At 51.1% G+C, this 18,366-nt stretch overlaps 1 protein-coding gene across 1 annotated transcript in view; it reads left to right on the plus strand.

The window, feature by feature from the left end:
• Positions 1-18,366, plus strand: part of WDR27 (WD repeat domain 27) — a 98,478-nt gene that overhangs the window by 1,247 nt on the left and 78,865 nt on the right. The window contains exons 2-8 of the mRNA XM_010848520.1: positions 5,612-5,807; positions 11,661-11,802; positions 13,302-13,426; positions 13,708-13,821; positions 15,141-15,192; positions 15,723-15,793; positions 18,089-18,197. Of these exons, the coding sequence (XP_010846822.1) occupies positions 5,619-5,807; positions 11,661-11,802; positions 13,302-13,426; positions 13,708-13,821; positions 15,141-15,192; positions 15,723-15,793; positions 18,089-18,197 (802 nt within the window). The 5' untranslated portion in view covers positions 5,612-5,618. The remainder of the gene's footprint in view (positions 1-5,611; positions 5,808-11,660; positions 11,803-13,301; positions 13,427-13,707; positions 13,822-15,140; positions 15,193-15,722; positions 15,794-18,088; positions 18,198-18,366) is intronic.

The raw sequence follows: 18,366 nt of genomic DNA on the forward strand, positions 1-18,366 counted from the left end.
GTATCAAAAGATTACTGTTAGTTAAAACCAGGGGTTTCGAAGAGTTGGACACAACTGGGCGACTGATTAACAGCAACAAAGAAAACCAGATATCTCCATTTAAGGAATCTAGCACTTTTCTATGTATGAGAAAATGCGAGAATCTGGGCTCATTGAAATCATTCCTTTAATATGCACCTCATTTGTCTCAGACTGGTATCCTGTGCTTTCTCCTCCCGAGTCTCCTCAGGGTGCCCTGTTGGGAGGTTGTGATGTGATGGCTTGATGGTGATAGAGTCCTCAGTTTACTGATATGGCAGCAACATTTTTCATTCTCTTTCATTTCACTTTGTGGCATGAAAGTACAAACGTGTTTTAAGAACCAATGGTTTGTAAAATCAGGCTTCTCTCAGCTGGGACAATAGAAGATACCTTTTTTTTTTTTTTTTAATTAAAGCAGCTAAATATAACCCTTTAAAGTATTTATTAACTTAGGAAAGGCCTTAAAGACACAGGGAGGCCAGAGTGTCACTTGGTGCTTTTGCACCTTTATGATAACCACTGCTTTGTGTTACACTAGTTCTGTTCTCCATGGACCTAGAATTAGAACCTGTCTCCTATCTGGCAAATACAGAGAACTTTGTATTTTCTTTAGCTACTAAGCAAGCCGTCAAGGGCACGTTAATCATGGTGCCATATATCATTTTACTGTGGGCACTCAACCTACTATCTGATTACCACACTGTGTTTTCCAAACTCAAGAATAAATTGGCACATTTCTGGCTGGGTTAGTCACTGAAAGAGAAAGATCATAATCTTTTTATAATCTAAAGGGAGTAGTTTTCTCTCTCTAAAAATATACGCATTTATACAAAGAAGAAAAAAACAGGAGATGCAGAAAGTTTTAACAGTGGTGCCCCTTGAAAAGTAGAGAATAATTACGTTTTTTTCTCTTGTATGGATTTTCTAATTTTGTGCAGTTTACGTGTTCTTTTGTGTAACTAAAGGGGCTTGAACGTACAGCCTACCCCCATCTGAGACTGCTTTCTGCTCCGTGTTTACTGACGTGACTTTGGAACAATGGCCTCTTTAGTGGTCATTTGTCACATTTTCTTAAAGTGCTTATGCAGCCTCAGATACACAGGAACCACATCAGAAGCTGACTGCAGTGTGTCTTCTCAGACTTTTCCTGTGATGTACATATGGGACTCTCAAACTGACTTTCTCTGGGAAGACACAGCAAGGAGGTGGCCTACGGAGGGAAAGGCCAACTGTATTATTTCTGTGCTGTTTAAATATTTTGCATCGTATTGCTCTTGTAAATGAAAAAAGTTAAAGGACTTCTGTCAGCGGTGATAGGCTCGTGCAGGAGCAAAGGGTCCTGATGGGTGACAGCCTGTTTCCTGCCTACAGGGTCCTCTCCATCTCGCAGTCTGCTTCTCGCTAGGCCCCTCAAAGCCCCTCCAGACAGCCAGGGGTGCGGGGAGAAGGGAGTCGGGCGGAGGGTTTTCTGGGCTCCTGAGTGGCCTAGGTTCATTGTGCCCTAGACTCCCTGTTCCTTCCACACCAGAATTCAGCCACGTGGTGGCACCTGGCTGCTAGGGAAGTTTCCAGAAGGGAAGGGAGTGATGTGGGGAACGGGCAGCCCCGGCTGTTGCTTCCGTTCTGGTGGCCGGACTTCCGCTGAGGTCCTGGAAGCACGGGCGAGCCCCTCACACCCCGCGCACAGCCGCACACAGGGCGCTCCCAGCATGCCCCGCTCTCCCGTGGGGCCCAGGCGTGTCCTCGTGGTCCTGCGACCATGAACCGCCCCCCACCAGAGCCGGTCCCCACCCTAAGAGAGACGGCTCCGGAGCAGAGCTGGAATTGGGCGGGGGTGTGGGACGAGCTTCCTGGCGGACCCTGACTGTTTCCCGGAGGCGTCACGCCCTGGGTCCGCCCCTCAGACCTTCCCCTCCGTGGTCTCTTGTGGTCTGTGAGGAGGGGGTGCCGCGGTCCCCCTCCTGCAGCTGAGGAGGGGGCGCCCAGAGACACTCGGTCCCAAGCAGCAGGTCGTCGTGCCCGCCGTGCCATGTGTGTGGCCTCTTGGCTCTCCCAGGAGTGCCTGGGCTCCTGTCTGTGTGCCCTCCGCGTGCCAGCCGCCGGTTCCTCCAGGCCCGGCTTCGCTTTTCCTTTGCACGCACTTGCTCGCTCCTCTGTCTTGAACCTGAGGGACTTAGACCTGGGGTTTGTGGAGCTAAAGGCTTGGGAGGGAAGGTGGCCGTGCCTGACCTGAACTTCGCTGGAAGTAGAGTCTGGATGGCCTTGCTTTTGGGGGTGGATGGAGGGCTGCCGTTTGTCTCCCAGGGTCTGCAGGCCTCTGGTTACTTTCTGTTCCACTCGTGTCTATTTGCTTAAGCCAACTTCATGCTTGGACTGCCAACACGGGTTCTTTCCCATCATTTCCTCCAGGGCCACAGGCTTGGTCACTATTGACCATGAGCCTTCGCTCTGTCCCCGTGGCCTGCCTGCCACTGTCACTAAGCACCGCCCTGAAGGGTCACTGCCGTCCCCCCTCGGGCACTGGCTTCTGCAGGCGTCAGGGCAGCTGTCACGAGTAATCCCACATTTCAGCACTTCACACAGTAGAGGTCCAAATGGACCTCGGGTCGCACAGCAGGCAACCCGGTGCTGCTGGTCACGGGACCCCACGGAGCAGCAGCTCAGGCGCGCCTCCAGCGGGCGCCCTCCCTCTGGGGCTTCCCAGCCTTGCGGCACCTCCTGTATCTCGGGCTGTGGCTTCTCCCTGCAGCTGGGGAGTGTGGTTTGGCGGCATTCCTGTGGCTCTGGGGAGAAAGTGGGAAGGGCTTGGTGAAAACCTAGCAGGAGGTGCCGCGCCTCGGAAACAGGAAGGCAGATGTTCTAACAGGCGTGCGGAGTGCGTCCAGTGTTAAGTAAGCGCTCTGAGGCAGGTGCCAGGGTCCTCGGCTCAGAGGACGCGCTGTGCTGGGGTTTCTCCCCGGGAAAGGGGGCTGGGCAGCGGTGAGTGGGCGGGTCCAGAGCACGGGCTCTGAGCATCCTCTCCCCCACACCCAAGGCGGCGGGCTCGTTCTCCCAGCAGCTGTGAGAGCAGGGGCGCCTGCTGGGCCTGGAGTCCAGGGTGACTGCGGTCAGCCGTGCAGGCGCACACCACTCCCCTGACCACCTCAGCTGCTGAGGCCGCCCTGGCGGAGCGGCTTCAGTCACACTGGCCTCAGACTCCAGACTCACTCCTGTGGCGGGCGTCTCCCAGGAGCCGCCCTGGGCCCATCCTGAGGACAGGCCTCTCCTGGGATGTGTAGCTGTGCAGCCTACACCAGCTCTGCATATGTGTGTGTGTGGTTTTCTCTCATGTGTTCTTTGGTTGATAACAGCCTGTGGAAAATAAAGATATTCCTGCCAGCCGGATTGTTCTAGAGATGGTTGAGAAAAATCCATTTTCTAGGAGACTTTTGATTGTTTTAGTTTGCTAACGGAAAAGTCAAATGAGGATAGTTTTCACCTAAACATTTTATTCCATTTTAATTGTGTTTACCTTACAGGTTCACATAAGAACTGTTCTGTCTTGATCCAGTGTGGGCGGGGTTCTTCCAGGCACAATGTCTGACATGTAGGCACAGCCACATGCTGGTTCCTCATCCTAGAGGAAATGAATATGCCTCCAGGGGAGCAAGGTGCTCACTCCTGCTCTGGTGTGTGCAGTCCTGATGTCACCCAGGGTCAGAGAAAGTTTCTCTGGAGCTCAGACTCCGCCCCTCTGAAAGTCAGATGAGAAGAGCTGCCATCTTGCTGTGACTGGGCAGAGCAGTCCCCAGCAGTCTGAAATGCTGGTGGGGAGGGTGTGCAGCTGGGCTGTCGTGGTCCTCGCCCTGGAGCCTGGCTCCCAGGCGCCTTCATCCCCTGTCCCGCTCCGCCCTCACCTGCCTCCTGAGCTGCAGGCGGACCTGCAGGCCTTGGTGTGGGACCGTGCACACTGCATGTCTCAGTCCATTACGGCTGCTGAGACCGAGGGAAACCTCACCAGGTCCAAGCCAGAAGGAGCAGACCCCGATGCTGGGGCCCCGCGGCCCAGACCCAGCCCGCTCCTCCTACACAGGGCGTCCGTACTCGGATGCAGCACCTGCGTTCTCATGGGATTCTGTCCCTCAGAGAACCCTTGCAGCTTTGGCTGACAATCCACCAGGTGTCCACCCACGGCAGATTACAGTTTAGATTGTCATGGCCCTCCACTGGTTGGTGTCTGAGGGCAAACCTGAAAGTCCCCACGAAGAAATAAAGGGCTGGCCGTGAGGGCAGAGACAGGGAGGCTTAGCATTCACTTAAGCTTCACGCCTGGAAGCCCGTAAGCTAGGACAGCGGTTGTGCAGCAGTGAGAAGTGGGCTGGAGCAGAAAGGTCTTCACGGGGAGCGGGGCATGGACTGTCGTGCTCACAGGGCTGCCATCTAGGCTTTCTGGGCCAGGTCCTGGTCTGGACTTGGGATCAGCCCGTCTCTCCCTCCTGGCCACTCTCGACTCTCATCCTCACACGCTGCTGCCAGATGACCATGCATCTCCTGAACGCCAACCCTCCTTGCCTCGCTTCTTTGTTTAGCAACCACCAGAAGTGCCCCAGGGTCATGTGAGCATCAGGATGACCCTGCTCCATGATCAGTTCAATGGCCACCAAGCCATGACTGCCTTCAAGAGCATCAGCTCCCCACCTTCCGCCCCCTTCCCGTCTCTGCTGGTCCCTGCCCACAGAGTCCTGCCCTAACTGCTACTTCCCCGTGAGGCCTGTCCAGGCCAAGTCCACACAGCCAGCCTGGTGGCCACAGGCCTGGGTTCCAAGTCCATCCGACCAGCCTGGTGCCGGGCGGTCAGGCCCTTGCTCTTGGCTTTGTTGGTGATCGTGTCCCTAGGTTTCAGGTGCACAGGGAGCCTGTGATGGGTTGTGGGGCAGAGCGGAAGCAGGGTAACCCGGAGCTGCTGCCTCGTATGTAAGCTGGTGACAGGGAATTGTTAACTGTGAGGTGGGACAGGGTCTGACACTCTATTTATTTCCGTCCATGTCTCATTGATTTATGCTTTATAAGACACGGCCAGTGAACCAGTGGTTACGTTATCCGAGATAGTCAACTCGGATGACAGAATGTTGTAGAATAGTTGACTGGATCCCAGATGATCAGTAGACAGCAATGTATTCTGTAGTTTTCCACCAACCAGCGTAGGAGGTGACTTTGTATCCTCATTAGTGACAGCTGTTGACTCTGGCCGTGATCTGGAGCTGCGGCTCGGGGCTGGTGATCACCAGGCCTCTGTGAGGGTGGCGTTCCCTCTGTTACCAGCGAGGGCCGCAGACACCCCACGTCTCTGTGGGTCTGTTCAGTGGGAGCCACAGGACTGGAGCCCCGGTCTGCATGACTTGAAAGCCTGTGGGAGCAGAGAGCAGTCATGGCCGGGAAACTCTGGAGTGGTCAGGGCTTCTGTTTTCTCTTTCTTGAAGGAGAAGAGGGGAGATGAGTCAGGAGGTGTGACGGGTGTGTGTGATCGTACTGGTGATTGGGGATAAACAACAGACTGTGGTCTGCATTAAGCATCATGCCCATGGTCATTCATATGTTCTTGGGGCTCCAGGTGGAAGATGGAAGAACCACAAGAGGTTTCCTCCAGGAAGGATGGCCGTGTGGGTGATATCGTGGTGGAAAAGTTCCTGGTGGATTCCATGAAGCCTGCATCCCACGTTCAGCTTGCCTGCAATGGGCAGTCCTGTGCTTTCCCTTTGGATGGAAACGAACTTTGCATATGGGACACCGAGGAGCCTCCTCACCAGGTGTGGGAGTTACGCGTGTGTCTTGTGTCACAGAGACTTGCCGTCCCTGCTCTTTCTCTGATGCTGCTGGCACGGTTCTGCTCTTTGTGGATTCAGCTACCAGCTCTGTGGGGAAAACGCTAACAAAACAAATCATACAAGATTTGATTTTTAGGGCGTAAACTGCCTGGAATCACTTTATTTAAAATTTCTTCTTGAATAAGAGTATAAGCAAGGGAAAGTTCATCTTAACACTATCAAGACAAGTCGAACTTTTGGATTTTTAGATTAAAAAAATTTTTTATTTTCGTAAATAAAAAAAATGCCCATGGTCATTCATATGTTCTTGGGGCTCCAGTTCTTGAGCCACTTCCCTGGTGGCTCAGAGGGTAAGAAGTCTGCCTTCAGTGAGGGAGACTGGGGCTCGATCCCTGGGTCGGGAAGATCCCCTGGAGAAGGAAATGGCAACCCACTCCAGCATTCTTGCCTGGAGAATTCCATGGACAGAGGAGCCTACAGAACATGGGGTCACAAAGAGTCGGACATGACTGAGTGACTTCACTTAATTTTCTAATTTTTACTTTGCATATTTTTAATACTGCGTTTAAGGGAGTTTATTGTGTCTGTTGCAGAGTCTTTAACATCAAACTGATAGAGTTTTAAAGACATCAGGTGGGTTTTGCTGCTGTTTGAGCTTACTATAGATGGTGTGATGCAGTACACGTTCTTTTTTGCTGCTTTCTTTGATTCACCAAGTTCATGTTTCCGAGAGTCATCCACATTCATTTTCGTTACTGTGCAGTGTTGTTTTGTGGCTAGACCACACTTTATTGTTCTACTATTATTGGAGATTTGGTTTGTTTCCGTATTTGATTGCTACAAACATTTTTTTATATATCTTTTGATACACATGTGTATACAATTTCTGAGTCTTAAGGAGTGCATCTATTCAGTCTAAAAGTTAAGCCCGGATTTCTAAAGTGATTGTTCCAACCTATTGTCCTTCACATGGTGGGTGAGACTTCCAGTTGATCTGCATCCTCACCCACATTTTGTTCTTTTAACTTTGTCCCTCCTTGTGAGTGTACTGGTATTTAATTATGATTTGAAGTTCCCTGACAACTGGTGAGCTTTAACGCCTTTGAGCACATTTATTACGGATGTGCTCATTTGGCCATTCTCTTTTGTGATATATGTGTTCAGTCTCTTGCCATTTTTTTCCTACTCAATTATCTATCTTATTGATTTGAAAGAGTTTTTTATGTATTCTAAATATAAGCTTTATATTACTTTGCATTTTCTAGAGTTTTATGTAAGTGGAATCAGGCAGTTTTAACTCTTTTCATCCGACTTCTTTCGCTCAGAGTAATTGTTCTGAGATTTATCTACATTGCTGCATGTGTCAACAGTTTGTTCTTTTTTGTTATTGAGTAGTATTCCACCATGTGGATATACTGTAATTGGTCTGGATCCATTCTCCTGGTGATGCATACTGAGGCTATTCTATAACAGACAAAATATAGTTTTGCCTATTATATAAAGGGAGTTGCTGTGAGCGCTTGTGTGTCTTGTCTCATACATGTCAGTCAGGTGTCAGTTGGATCAGGTTGGTTGACGGTGTGTTCTTTCAGTTCTCTCTTTATGACCACTTGTTCCTTCAGTTAGTGAGGCATCCTGAAGCCTCTGACCAAACGTGGGCTGGTCTGTTTCTCTCCTGTCAGTTCTGCTCCATGTTTTGAAGTGCTGTTAAGCAGTAAATGTTCAGTATCTTTATATCTTCTTGATGAAGTGATTCCATTAACATGGCAGGACATGCTTTGTCCCTGTTGATATTTCTTACTCTGGAATTTTGGTTCACTTTTCTTTTTGGAGTCTACTTGATGCTTGTGTTTGTTTGTTTGTTTTTTGTATTTTAAGACTATTATTTTTTAAGAGCAGTTTTAGGTTTGCAGCAAAATTGAGGGGAAAGTAGAGATTTCCTTTATCTCTTTGCCCCCCAACATGCATTTCCTCCCCAGGTCAGCACCCCGACATGGTACCTCTGTCACAGTCGATGAGCCTGCATCAATGCTGTTTTACCTGAAGCCCATAGTTTGCCTTAGAGTTGGCGTGTGCACTCAATGGGTTTGGACGGGTGTCCAGTGCTGTTATAGCATCAGGCAGCGTCCCCTCCCTGCTGAAGTCCTCTGGGCTCTGCCTGCTCATTCCTCCCCCAAGCCCTCACCCTGGCAGCCACTGATCTTGCATCGTCTCTGTAGTTCTCTCCTCTCCAGAATGCTGTATGTTGCAATTATACAGTGTGCAGCCTTTTCAGATGGACTCTTTCACTAGTAATTTGCATTGACGTTTTCCCCATGTCTTTTCTTGGCTTGATAGCTGATTTCTTTTCAGTGCAGAATAATATTTTCTTGTCTGGATGGGCCAGAGGTTATTTATTCATTCACCTACTGAAGTTGCTTTCAAGTTTTTGCAGTTATGAATAAAGCTGTGGTAAACATCAGTTTTTGTGCAGACATAAATTTTCAAAGTGAAGTGAAGTGAAAGTTGCTCAGTCGTGTCCGACTCTTTGTGACCTCACGGACTGTATAGTTCATGGATTCTCCAGGCCAGAGTACGGGAACGGGTAGCCTTTCCCTTCTCCAGGGGATCTTCCCGACCCAGGAATCGATCTGGGGTCTCCTGCATTGCAGGCAGATTCTTTACCAGCTGAGCTATGAGGGAAGCCAACTCCTTTGGTAAATACGAAGGAGCAGGATTGCTGAGTTGTATGATGAGTATGTTTCACTCTGTAAGAAAGTGGCCCTAGCAAAGGATGAGAGTTCCTCTTGCTCCACGCCCTTGTCAGCGTTTGGTATTGTCTATTCTGGATTTTCGGAGAAGGCAATGGCACCCCACTCCAGTGTTCTAGCCTGGAGAATCCCAGGGACAGAAGAGCCTAGTGGGCTGCCGTCTATGGGGCCGCACAAAGTCGGACACGACTGAAGCGACTTAGCAGCAGCAGCAGCAGCAGCATTCTGGATTTTAGCCATTTTGACGAGTGTACAGTAGTACCTTACTGCTGTTTAACTTGAATTTCCCTGATGACTTATGCTTCACGCTTGGAACCTGCATGTCTTCTTTGCTGAGGTTAAGCTCTTCTGTCCATTTTCAATTGAGTGGTTTGTTTCCTTGTGTCTTAAGAAGCCTTTGTATGTTTTGGATAACAGTCCTTCATCAGATATGTCTTTTGCAAATATTTTCTCCCAGCCTATGGTTTTTGTTTTTATTCTCTTGACAGTGTCTTTCATGGAGCAGAAAATTTTAGTCTTAATGAAGTCCAGCTTATCAGTTCCTACTTTCATGGGTCATGTCTTTCGTGTCTTATCTAAAAAGCCCTTGCCAAATGCAAGTCGTCTAGAGTGTGTCTGTGTTGCCTTTGGAAGTATTTCGTTTTTCCCACTGTATTGCCTCTGTTTCTTTATGAATGGTCTGCTGACTGTTTCTGGCTCTCTCTTCTCTCCCAGGGATCTGTCTGTCCTTTCTTTTGCCAACGTCACACAGTCTTGATCAGTGGAACTTTAGAGTAAGCCTTGAACTCAGGTAGGTCAGTCCTCCACCTGTTATTTTACAATATTTTGTGGCTGTTGTGTCTTTTGCCCCCGTCAAAATAAACTTCAGAGTAAGTTTGTTGATTTTGTTTGGATTATACTGAATCTATAGATCAAGCTGGGATGAACTGACATATTAATAATATTGAGTCTTCATATCCATGAACATGGACCATCTCTCCATTAATTTAGTTCTTCATTTATTTCTTTCCACAGACTTTTATAATTTTCCAATCTTGTGTACATGGAATAAACCCCACTTGGTCATGGTTATAATTCTTTTTATAAATTGTTTGGTTTGATTTGGTAATATTTTAAATATTTGGTGAGGATTTTTGCATGTCTGTTCATGAGAGATATTGATCTGTGATTTTCTTCTCTTGTCATGAGTTTGTGTGGTTTTGGTATCCAGGTAATGCTGACTTCAGAGAATGAGCAAGGAAGTAGTCCTTCTGTTTCTTCTGAAAAGAAGTGTTTCCTCTAATTTTTCTTCTGTTTTCTGAAAGACATTTGGTAGAATTGGCAACATGTCCCTCCCTCCCACCTTGGGAGGCTGTATTTCTTTTTTAAAGCAGAAATTTGTTAAAATCCACCCATTACATTTTAAAGGGAAGAAGTACTGAGTGTCAACCTTATGGCTTTTGAGTCTATTCTCAGAAGTACTTTGTAGCGGGATGGAATTCTTTGCTCTTCTCCCAGTAAGATTGCTCTGTTTATGCCCAGACAGTAACGCATTTACTTGCCCCATTTCTGTGCCCCAGCCCCATAAGTACCTTGCTTCTCAAGTGCTGAGTCAGGAGCGTAGCTGTCTTCACCAGAGAAGCAGCCTTGGTGCTGGAATCCTTCCTCTCAGCCTTCTTCTTCTCTGATCTGAATTCTTCGTTGCCTTCATTACTCTCTGATGTCTGAGAAAATGTTTTCTTTTTTTTTGGCAAAGTGTGTCTCTTTTATCTTGTCCTTCTCTTGGGAAGGTTGGTACAGATGAACCCACCTGCCATGGGCGTAGGAGGGACTCTCCTGGGCCTCCCACTTGAGGCAGAGCTCTCACAGCAGAAGGCATGCTGTCCATATGAGGTTGGCTTGAGAGCACCTCTGCCTCCTGGGGCAATCACCACGGTCCCCACCCTTAACTGGTGTGTCTTCTCTTCCTTGTGCTGCGTCCACACCGACTCCCCACCCTCCCCTGGTGTGTCCTCTCTTCCTTGTTCTGTATTCACACGGGGTCTCAGCCATACTGCTGACTGTCTCTTCTTGTCTTTTCTTCATCCCTTCAGTCCACTGGTCATCCCCTCCCTCCTCCAACTCTGCCTCCTTGGCTCAAGCCTCCGTTGTGTCTCCTTTGCAGTGTTTTGGTTCCTCTGTGCCCCACCCTTGTCTCTCTTCTGAACCTTCAGAAATGTGTGTTTCTGAAAAACCAGCCCTGGTCACTGCATTCTTCTGCGTGCACAGTGCTGGCCTGTGCTTTTCTGTAGCTCCATCCTAGCTCCCTATGTGGTTGTCAGGGCTTTAGCACGTGGCCTAGACTCCCTCCAGCTTTGTCTTCTTGCTTTGTTCATACCAGCTGTTCCGTAAACACGCTTTGCTTTCTCAGCTCCTCTTGCCAAATCCTTGTTACTGTCCTTATCCTTCAGTATTTAGCACATCTGTCACCCCTCTGGCATGGAGTAGGGATGCCATGTGCATTGTTAATTAATCAATAGGGAAAAAATAGAAGGAAGAGGTAATCATTTGATTTGTGTGCCATTAGTGATACTCAGTCCATTCTAAAGGAGATCAGCCCTGGGTGTTCTTTGGAAGGAATGATGCTAAAGCTGAAACTCCAGTACTTTGGCCACCTCATGCGAAGAGTTGACTCATTGGAAAAGACTCTGATGCTGGGAGGGATTGGGGGCAGGAGGAAAAGGGGACGTCAGAGGATGAGATGGCTGGATTGCATCACCAACTCGATGGATGTGAGTTTGAGTGAACTCCAGGAGTTGGTGATGGACAGGGAGGCCTGGTGTGCTGTGATTCATGGGGTCGCAAAGAGTCAGACATGACTGAGTGACTGAACTGAACTGAACTTAGTAATACTGAGTAACAGTGAAATACTTAACCCAAGAGAGTAATTTAATGGTACATGAACAGTAATTTTAATAGTAATAAAAGTATAAATGAATATATGAAATACATGTTTAAAGAACTCAATCCATTTAATTTCTTAGGATTGAGGTTATGTTATATTCTTTTTTATTAAAAAATGTTTTGTATAATCTATGGTCTTTTTGTTTTTTGTTACTCTCTTCAGCTGATGATCCTAAAAGGACACCGTCAGCCCATCACTGCCGTGACATTTGGAAGCAGAGAGAGCCCGCTTCTGGTCTGTTCTGCATCGCTAGATTGTGTCCTGGTGTGGAGCCTGGATGAGTGCAGACAGGAAGAGCTGCAAGGTGACGGGGCTTTAAACACATTGAAATGCACAACCTTGAAACTTGGTGTCTAAGCTGGATGTTCTGTGGGAAGTAGACCGGGCCCCTCAGAACTGCTGACCTTGGCTGACACCATAGGCTCATTAATTTTCATCTGAAGACTGTCTGTTTCTGAAATTGGTGATTTTTGTGGAACTCTGAAAACAGCTTGACAAGTTGAAATATTCTTCGCTTACTGAGACTGTAGTGAATCTACAGCTCAGTGTGGGAGGCAGACTGGAACAGGTGAGCCAGCAGACAGTGGTGGGCAGTGAGCAGGGAAAGGAACCTCAGTGTGGGCAGGGAATGCGGCAGCACCTGCTCAGTGCTGCGGCTTCTGCAGGGCGGGCCTTGAGCTGGAGGAGGAGGGTCACAGCAGGAGCCGCTGATTGAAGAGCTGAGAACCAGCCCAGTGTGGTTGGAGCTCAGTGATGTTAGGAGAGTTTTATCAGGTGAAGTCAAAGAGTTGGGTGGGTCACATAACTAGAACAAATAATTTAAAAATTTGTATGGAAACATGAGCGATACGGAGAAAACCTTGAGAACTAAGGATGGAGCTGGAGGAAGTCAGGCTCCTGACTTCAGACTATGCTGCAGAGCTGCAGTCTCCCAAGCAGTGTGGTGCTAGTGCTGAAGCAGATGCCTCGATCACTGGAACAAATGGGGAGCTGGCTTATTTGTTTTGCTTACTGGCATCTAAATGCCTCCTACCTGTCCACCCTGTAAGGTTTCCTTGGAGGCGGGGTTTCTCTGTCAGGTTCCTGGATGTGTCCTAGGCCTGAGGGTGCCCGGGGAGGGACGAGCACTTGCTGAGTGTGTCGCGGCAGATCTGTGTGGGGGCCCCCAGGACGGAGCAGCAGTAGGGTGGGTGCACGTTTTCCTTCCTGTGGGCTCTCGTCTTGACAAGTGGCTTCAGTCTCTGGGCCAGACGGCCGTGGGCACTGAGCCTTTGCTGCCCAGGGGCGGGCTGGCCCCGTGACCTCACTCGAAGGTGAGGCTGCAGGCTGGCTTGCAGCATCACTGTGGGGCTTGCAGGCCGGCCTGACACCTCCTCCTCCTGGCGGTGGAGAGGCTCTGGACTGGAACTGAGGCTCAGGTGGGCACAGCTTCCCTTCTGCCTGCTTGACACAGGCCATGGCCGGTCAATGGCTGGGTCTGGAGCCAGGGTGGCCGCAGGGAGGAGGCGGGAGGGTTGGGACCCATAACTCGCCCAGGGTGTGTACGTGGGTGGTTCCCCAAGACACGTTATCCTTCCTGACGTGGAGTCACTTCCCTGTGGCCAATCCCTGTGTTCCATGTATTTCCAGAAGAACTTTCCAATGTTTTTAATTCTCTTGAAGAGCCCAAATCAGACCAAACCTCACACTCTTCTGCACACAGTTCTATAGCAGAGGATTTTGCTGTCAGCATTTCCCAGAGGTCATCATGGGTGTTGCTGAGTGGCCTTGGCAGGCCGACACTGATGACCAAACTCCCTGCAGGGCGACTTCTGCGGGGGACTGTTCTCGGCACCCTCTTGGGAAGGGTGCTGTGTCTGAGGCTTAGTCCCGACGATCGAGTGGTGGCAGTGTGTGCGGGGAACAAAGTACGCATGCTGGACCTTGAGGTGAGATCCCCTGGGCCACGGGCCCTAGATGTGGGCCCCTCCCACCTCTTCTCGGCAGAGCGTCTCACTGGGCCTGCTTCTGTGAGGGTGTTGGCCCGGGACTCCCCGGGACTCCCTGTTGGCTGGGCGTCTGAGTTTTAGCTTCCAGGTTTATATGCAGGAAGTTTCACATGTGGGCGAGGGGATTATGTAGAAACTATTTTCTGTGAGATTCATATAGCTTCTTAATAACGATAATGACCAGGGCACTCCGTGCCTGGCCTTCCTTCACCAATCCCCAGAGCCGGTCCCCGCTGGCTGAGCTGGATGGCCACCACGGCCCAGTGACCGCGGCCGAGTTTTGTGCTTGGCAGACACACATCCTCATCTCGGCATCCGAGGACAGAAGCTTCAAGGTATGGGGCGGGCGTCAGAACGTTGGGGCGTGTGAACGCTTTGCGCTGTGCTTCTGGTTCCTGGCCGCTGCCAAATGTGAAATGTCCGAGGGACAACTGCCCTCAACCTGAGTCTGACGTTTTGGCCGGTCACCAGGCGAGTGTGGGGAGCGGGTGCCCACAGCACCATCTGCTGACTCCAGGGGGCAGAGTCTGGAGGGGACCCTCCTCCTGGAACGGGGGCCTTGCAGGGACTGGCACCTTAACTCACCTCCATGGTGTTCCCTGAGGCCGCTTTCCAATAGCAGAAGATTCAGTCAGAACTCAATTGGACTTGAGAGGCTGCTGCTGTTGCTGCTTCGATTCAGTCGTGTCCGGCTCTGTGCGGCCCCATAGACGGCAGCCCACCAGGCTCCCCCATCCCTGGGATTCTCCAGGAAAGAACACTGGAGTGGGTTGCCATTTCCTTCTCCAATGCATGAAAGTGAAAAGTGAAAGTGAAGTCGCTCAGTCGTGTCTGACCCTCAGTGACCCCATGGACTGCAGCCTTCCAGGCTCCTCCGCCCATGGGATTTTCCAGGCAAGAGTACTGGAGTGGGGTGCCATTGCCTTCTCCGGGGCTTGAGAGGAGAGTAACTCAAAACGCAGGCTCAGGCCTCATCCACCTCGCAGTCAGTTCATCGTGGTCATTAGCTGGCTGAGACGTGAGGACGTCGTATGTTGTAACTGAAGGAAATGGAGGGTAGGTAGCAGGTGTCTGCAGACAGAGAGGAGGGAGTCTGTAAATACTTCTCTCGTCGCCTTGAAGTTCCTGCCACCTACTTGACAGAGGTCCCCTCCCCGCGGCTCCCTGCTGTGGAGGGCTGGCTGTGCTGAGCCCTGCTTCTCTGTGAGGTGAGGTGCTGGCGTCCTCGCCTGCAGGGTGTGTGAGGGTTGGAGCTGCTGTTTGCAGAAGAGGGGTGTGAGCCCATCTCCACGTAACTGGTCCTTTCCAGTCTTCCCACCTCATCTCAAGATGTTGCTGAAGTGCTGGTAACTGGTCCTTTCCAATCTTCCCACCCCATCTCGAGATGTTGCTGAAGTGCTGGTAATGTTCCCAACCTTGTCTTGTCTGCGTCTTCCAAACCCATAGGTTGACGTTTCTGGAAGTGTTTATTTCCTGTATGATTCTGATGTCTTCTATTGTGTTTCTATAGTTTTGTTACTTACGTCCTTATTATTTTCTGCTTTAGATAACCATTCACATAAATTAATTGGTAGCTGGGTAGAATATTCGTTCAAGCTGTAGCAACAATGGCAATGCTTGTGCTTCTTCTAAAGAAATGTGTGTCTGTCCAAAGGTTTGGGACCATCGTATGGGGTCGCTGATATACAGCTCATCAGTGTTAACAGGTAACTCGGGGCATGACTCCCATGAGCAGGCTGTGCGCACAGTTCATCCTAGTTCACATGTTAATCTTTACGTCAGGGCTGCACCGTCTGTCGGTCTCAGTGTCACTCATGGAGAGTGTTTCATGCTCGTCTACTATCTCTCCACATGTTGAAAGAGTTCGCATAACAGTTAATCCTTCTGAAACTTTTAACTTAAAATTAAGTAGATGCTTGGAGTCAGAGCCTCTTGTGTCTCAGAAAATTGGGAAATCATGTTGGCGGCCCTAAGAAAAGTGCTGTCCGCCTCCGCTGCTGCCTGGAAGCAAGGCCCAGCGCTGCGGCCTCTGCCGACAGAGCCAGCGGACGCGGCTAGGAGTGAGGGGCCGGCCTGGGTGGGCCGTGTACCGCTCCTGAGCCCTTTTGGGTGGCCGGGCGCTTTCCCCACACTCTCCCTGGTGCCGGTGACCTCAGAGTGTGATCACACGGGTGGGCTTGGTGCTGAGCAGGACCGGCCGGCGTCTGAGCTAAGGGCCCTGTGCTCCCTTCCGCAGCCGCGCCCCTCCTCAGTCTCCTTGTGGACCCACGGAGTCAGCAGCTGGTGGCTGGCTGCACGGACGGCCAGGTGAGACCCTCTGTGCAACTCCAGCTTTCAGACGTTATTGTGACGGGTGAACGTGTGCGCGAAGGCATCTGTTTCAAGGCTGCTTTTATCCTTGGCTGAGGCCAGACCTGCTGGTGCCTGGTGGCCTGGCTGCAGGAAACGCGACCTTCTGTAAAGGCTGGTACAGCCCTTAGTGTCAGCTCTATACCTTTTGAGAGGTCTGAAGGTACTTGGTCTTTTTTAAAACTTAGTTTTTAGGTGAACAATTGAAGTTTGCTTTGCAAGCTATGGATACCATTCTCTTTTTAAAAGTGGCTGTTGCACTTCCCTGGTGGCTCAGTGGTAAAGAGTCTGCCTGCAAAGGCAGGGGACACAGGTTTGATCCCTGATCTGGGAAGATCCCACATGCCACGGAGCAACTAAGCCCATGAGTCACAACTACTGAGCCTGTGCTCTGGAGCTCGGGAGTCGTGACTGGTGAGCCCGCGGGGGCAGCTGCTGACGCCTGTGCACCTCGAGAGTGTGCTTCGAAGCAGAAGAAGCCACTGCAGCGAGAACCCCGTGCACCATAGCTGGAGAGCAGCCCCTGTTCTCTGCAACTGGAGAATAGCCCACGCGGCACTGAAGACCCAGCGCGGCCAAAGCAGATAAACATTGTAAAGAGAGTGGATGTTGGCGTGATTCGGGGGGATGCCGTGTTAGGCTGTCACCCAGCCTTCCTCCTGTGAGCCTCTGCTTTCACCCTGAGCTCTGCTGGCGCTCCATCCCCAGATGCGGGGGCTCCCCACCAGGAACGAGTTACCACGACCCCAGCAGGGTCCTGCCTTGACCTGGTCTGGCACCATCTGCCTGGAGGCAGTTAGGGGCTGAGCCCATGAGCCTGCATCCTCTCCACCCCGTGCCAGTCCCAGGGAGTGGGTCTCCAGGTCACCCACCTCTTCTGTCTGACTTAGCTGCAAATTGGAGGTTCCCACGACCGCTTCCTCCCTACATCTGTTAACACAGGTGAGCAGCCAGATGAAGAGCTGCGGGGGTGAGGTTGGGAGGGCCTCAGCACAGCAGCTTCTGTTCCCAGGACGTGGGAGGGGGCTCCACTCCCCAGGGAGGTGTTTTCACCTGCCTGGAGCTCCTGAACCCACACTTTGGGGATTTTTATGGAGGCCTCATTGCTTAGGCACCGTTGATTTGATCCTTGGCTGTGAGTGATGGAAGGCCATCTAGCCCCCCTCTCCAGAGGTCAGGGGTTGTTTCCCTGCAACCAGCCCCCATCCTTAAGCAAACTGAGGGCTCCCAGAGGTCACGCCAGCAACCTGCCAGCGGCACTGGGTCCCTCCACGAGCAGGAACCCCCGGGTTCTAGGAGCTCTGCACCTGGGCCGGGCCAGGTCCAAGGCCAAACGTCAGCTTCTTGTTACATTACTGCATCAGCTGAGATAGTTGCTTCCTTTCTGACAAAGCTGACCGCTACAGGGAAAGAGCAAAATTAGCCAAGATGGCGGTGGTCAGGCTCTCAAACCCCACGTGTTGTACATATGATTATGTAACAGCCGAGCTCACTTGCAGCAGTGTGCACGCGCGTCACCAAGAACCTGCTCGGCCGTGGGCCACTCCTGTCGGGTAAGCACATGTAAGCTCCATCTGGAAAGCCTTGAGGCTGCGTTACGGCCACCGCACCAGCCCGGAGAGAACAAACACGTTTACAGTTCCTGTGACGCCTTGAGAATTCTTCCAGAGAGCTTGCACCTTGCCTACCCTGGGTTCAGTGAACAGTGAGATACAGCAAGACAGCCGCCATCACCTGTTTGAGCTGTCTCCAGGGATGTGTCGGCTGTACTCACAATGCTGTGTTGGAGAGGCCGGCATGCAGTGCTGGGCGCAGGAGCACACCTGCTCTCGGTCCATGCTGTGCATAAGACATGTGACCTCGGGGTCATGCCACTCACTTCTGTGCCCGTAGGGGGATGCCTCCCGGGTCGGGGATGGGGAGGGTATTGGAGGTCACAAGGGAAGAGCTAGCGGCCTCTGAAGGGCCATCTCTCATCCTGTCGGCTCCCTGCTCACTCTTTTCACTGACTGCCTGCTCTTCATGGTCATATCTGGTGAGAGTCCCATGTCTAGACATGTTCCTGTGTGTCTAGACGTGTTCCCGCTTGTCTAGATGTGTTCCTGCCTGTCTAGACATGTTCCCGCTTGTCTAGATGTGTTCCTGCCTGTCTAGACGTGTTCCCGCTTGTCTAGATGTGTTCCTGCCTGTCTAGATGTGTTCACGCCTGTCTAGACATGTTCCAGCCTGGCTAGACGTGTTTTGCTTTTCCAGCTCTGGATCTTCAGTTTGGTTGAAGGGCACCATTACCGCTGTGTGACGCACGTTGACCTGAGGAAAAAGAGAGAGAGTTTCTCCACTAGGAGGGCAGAGTCCAAGCCAGGTACGTGGCCAGGTGATGCCCTGCAGACCCTGCCATGGAAGTCAAAGCCCCTGTGAACAGGGGTGGGGGAGAGGGGAAGCCAGGGACCTGGAACCAGGCAGGACATGGGGAGCAGATGGTGTGGGGGTGGTGGGGGCTCATCTTACTGCCCAGAGGGTCCTGTCCCTCC

This window comes from Bison bison, unplaced genomic scaffold (assembly GCF_000754665.1).
Source record: "Bison bison bison isolate TAMUID 2011002044 unplaced genomic scaffold, Bison_UMD1.0 scf7180017864269, whole genome shotgun sequence".
NCBI lineage: Eukaryota > Metazoa > Chordata > Mammalia > Artiodactyla > Bovidae > Bison > Bison bison.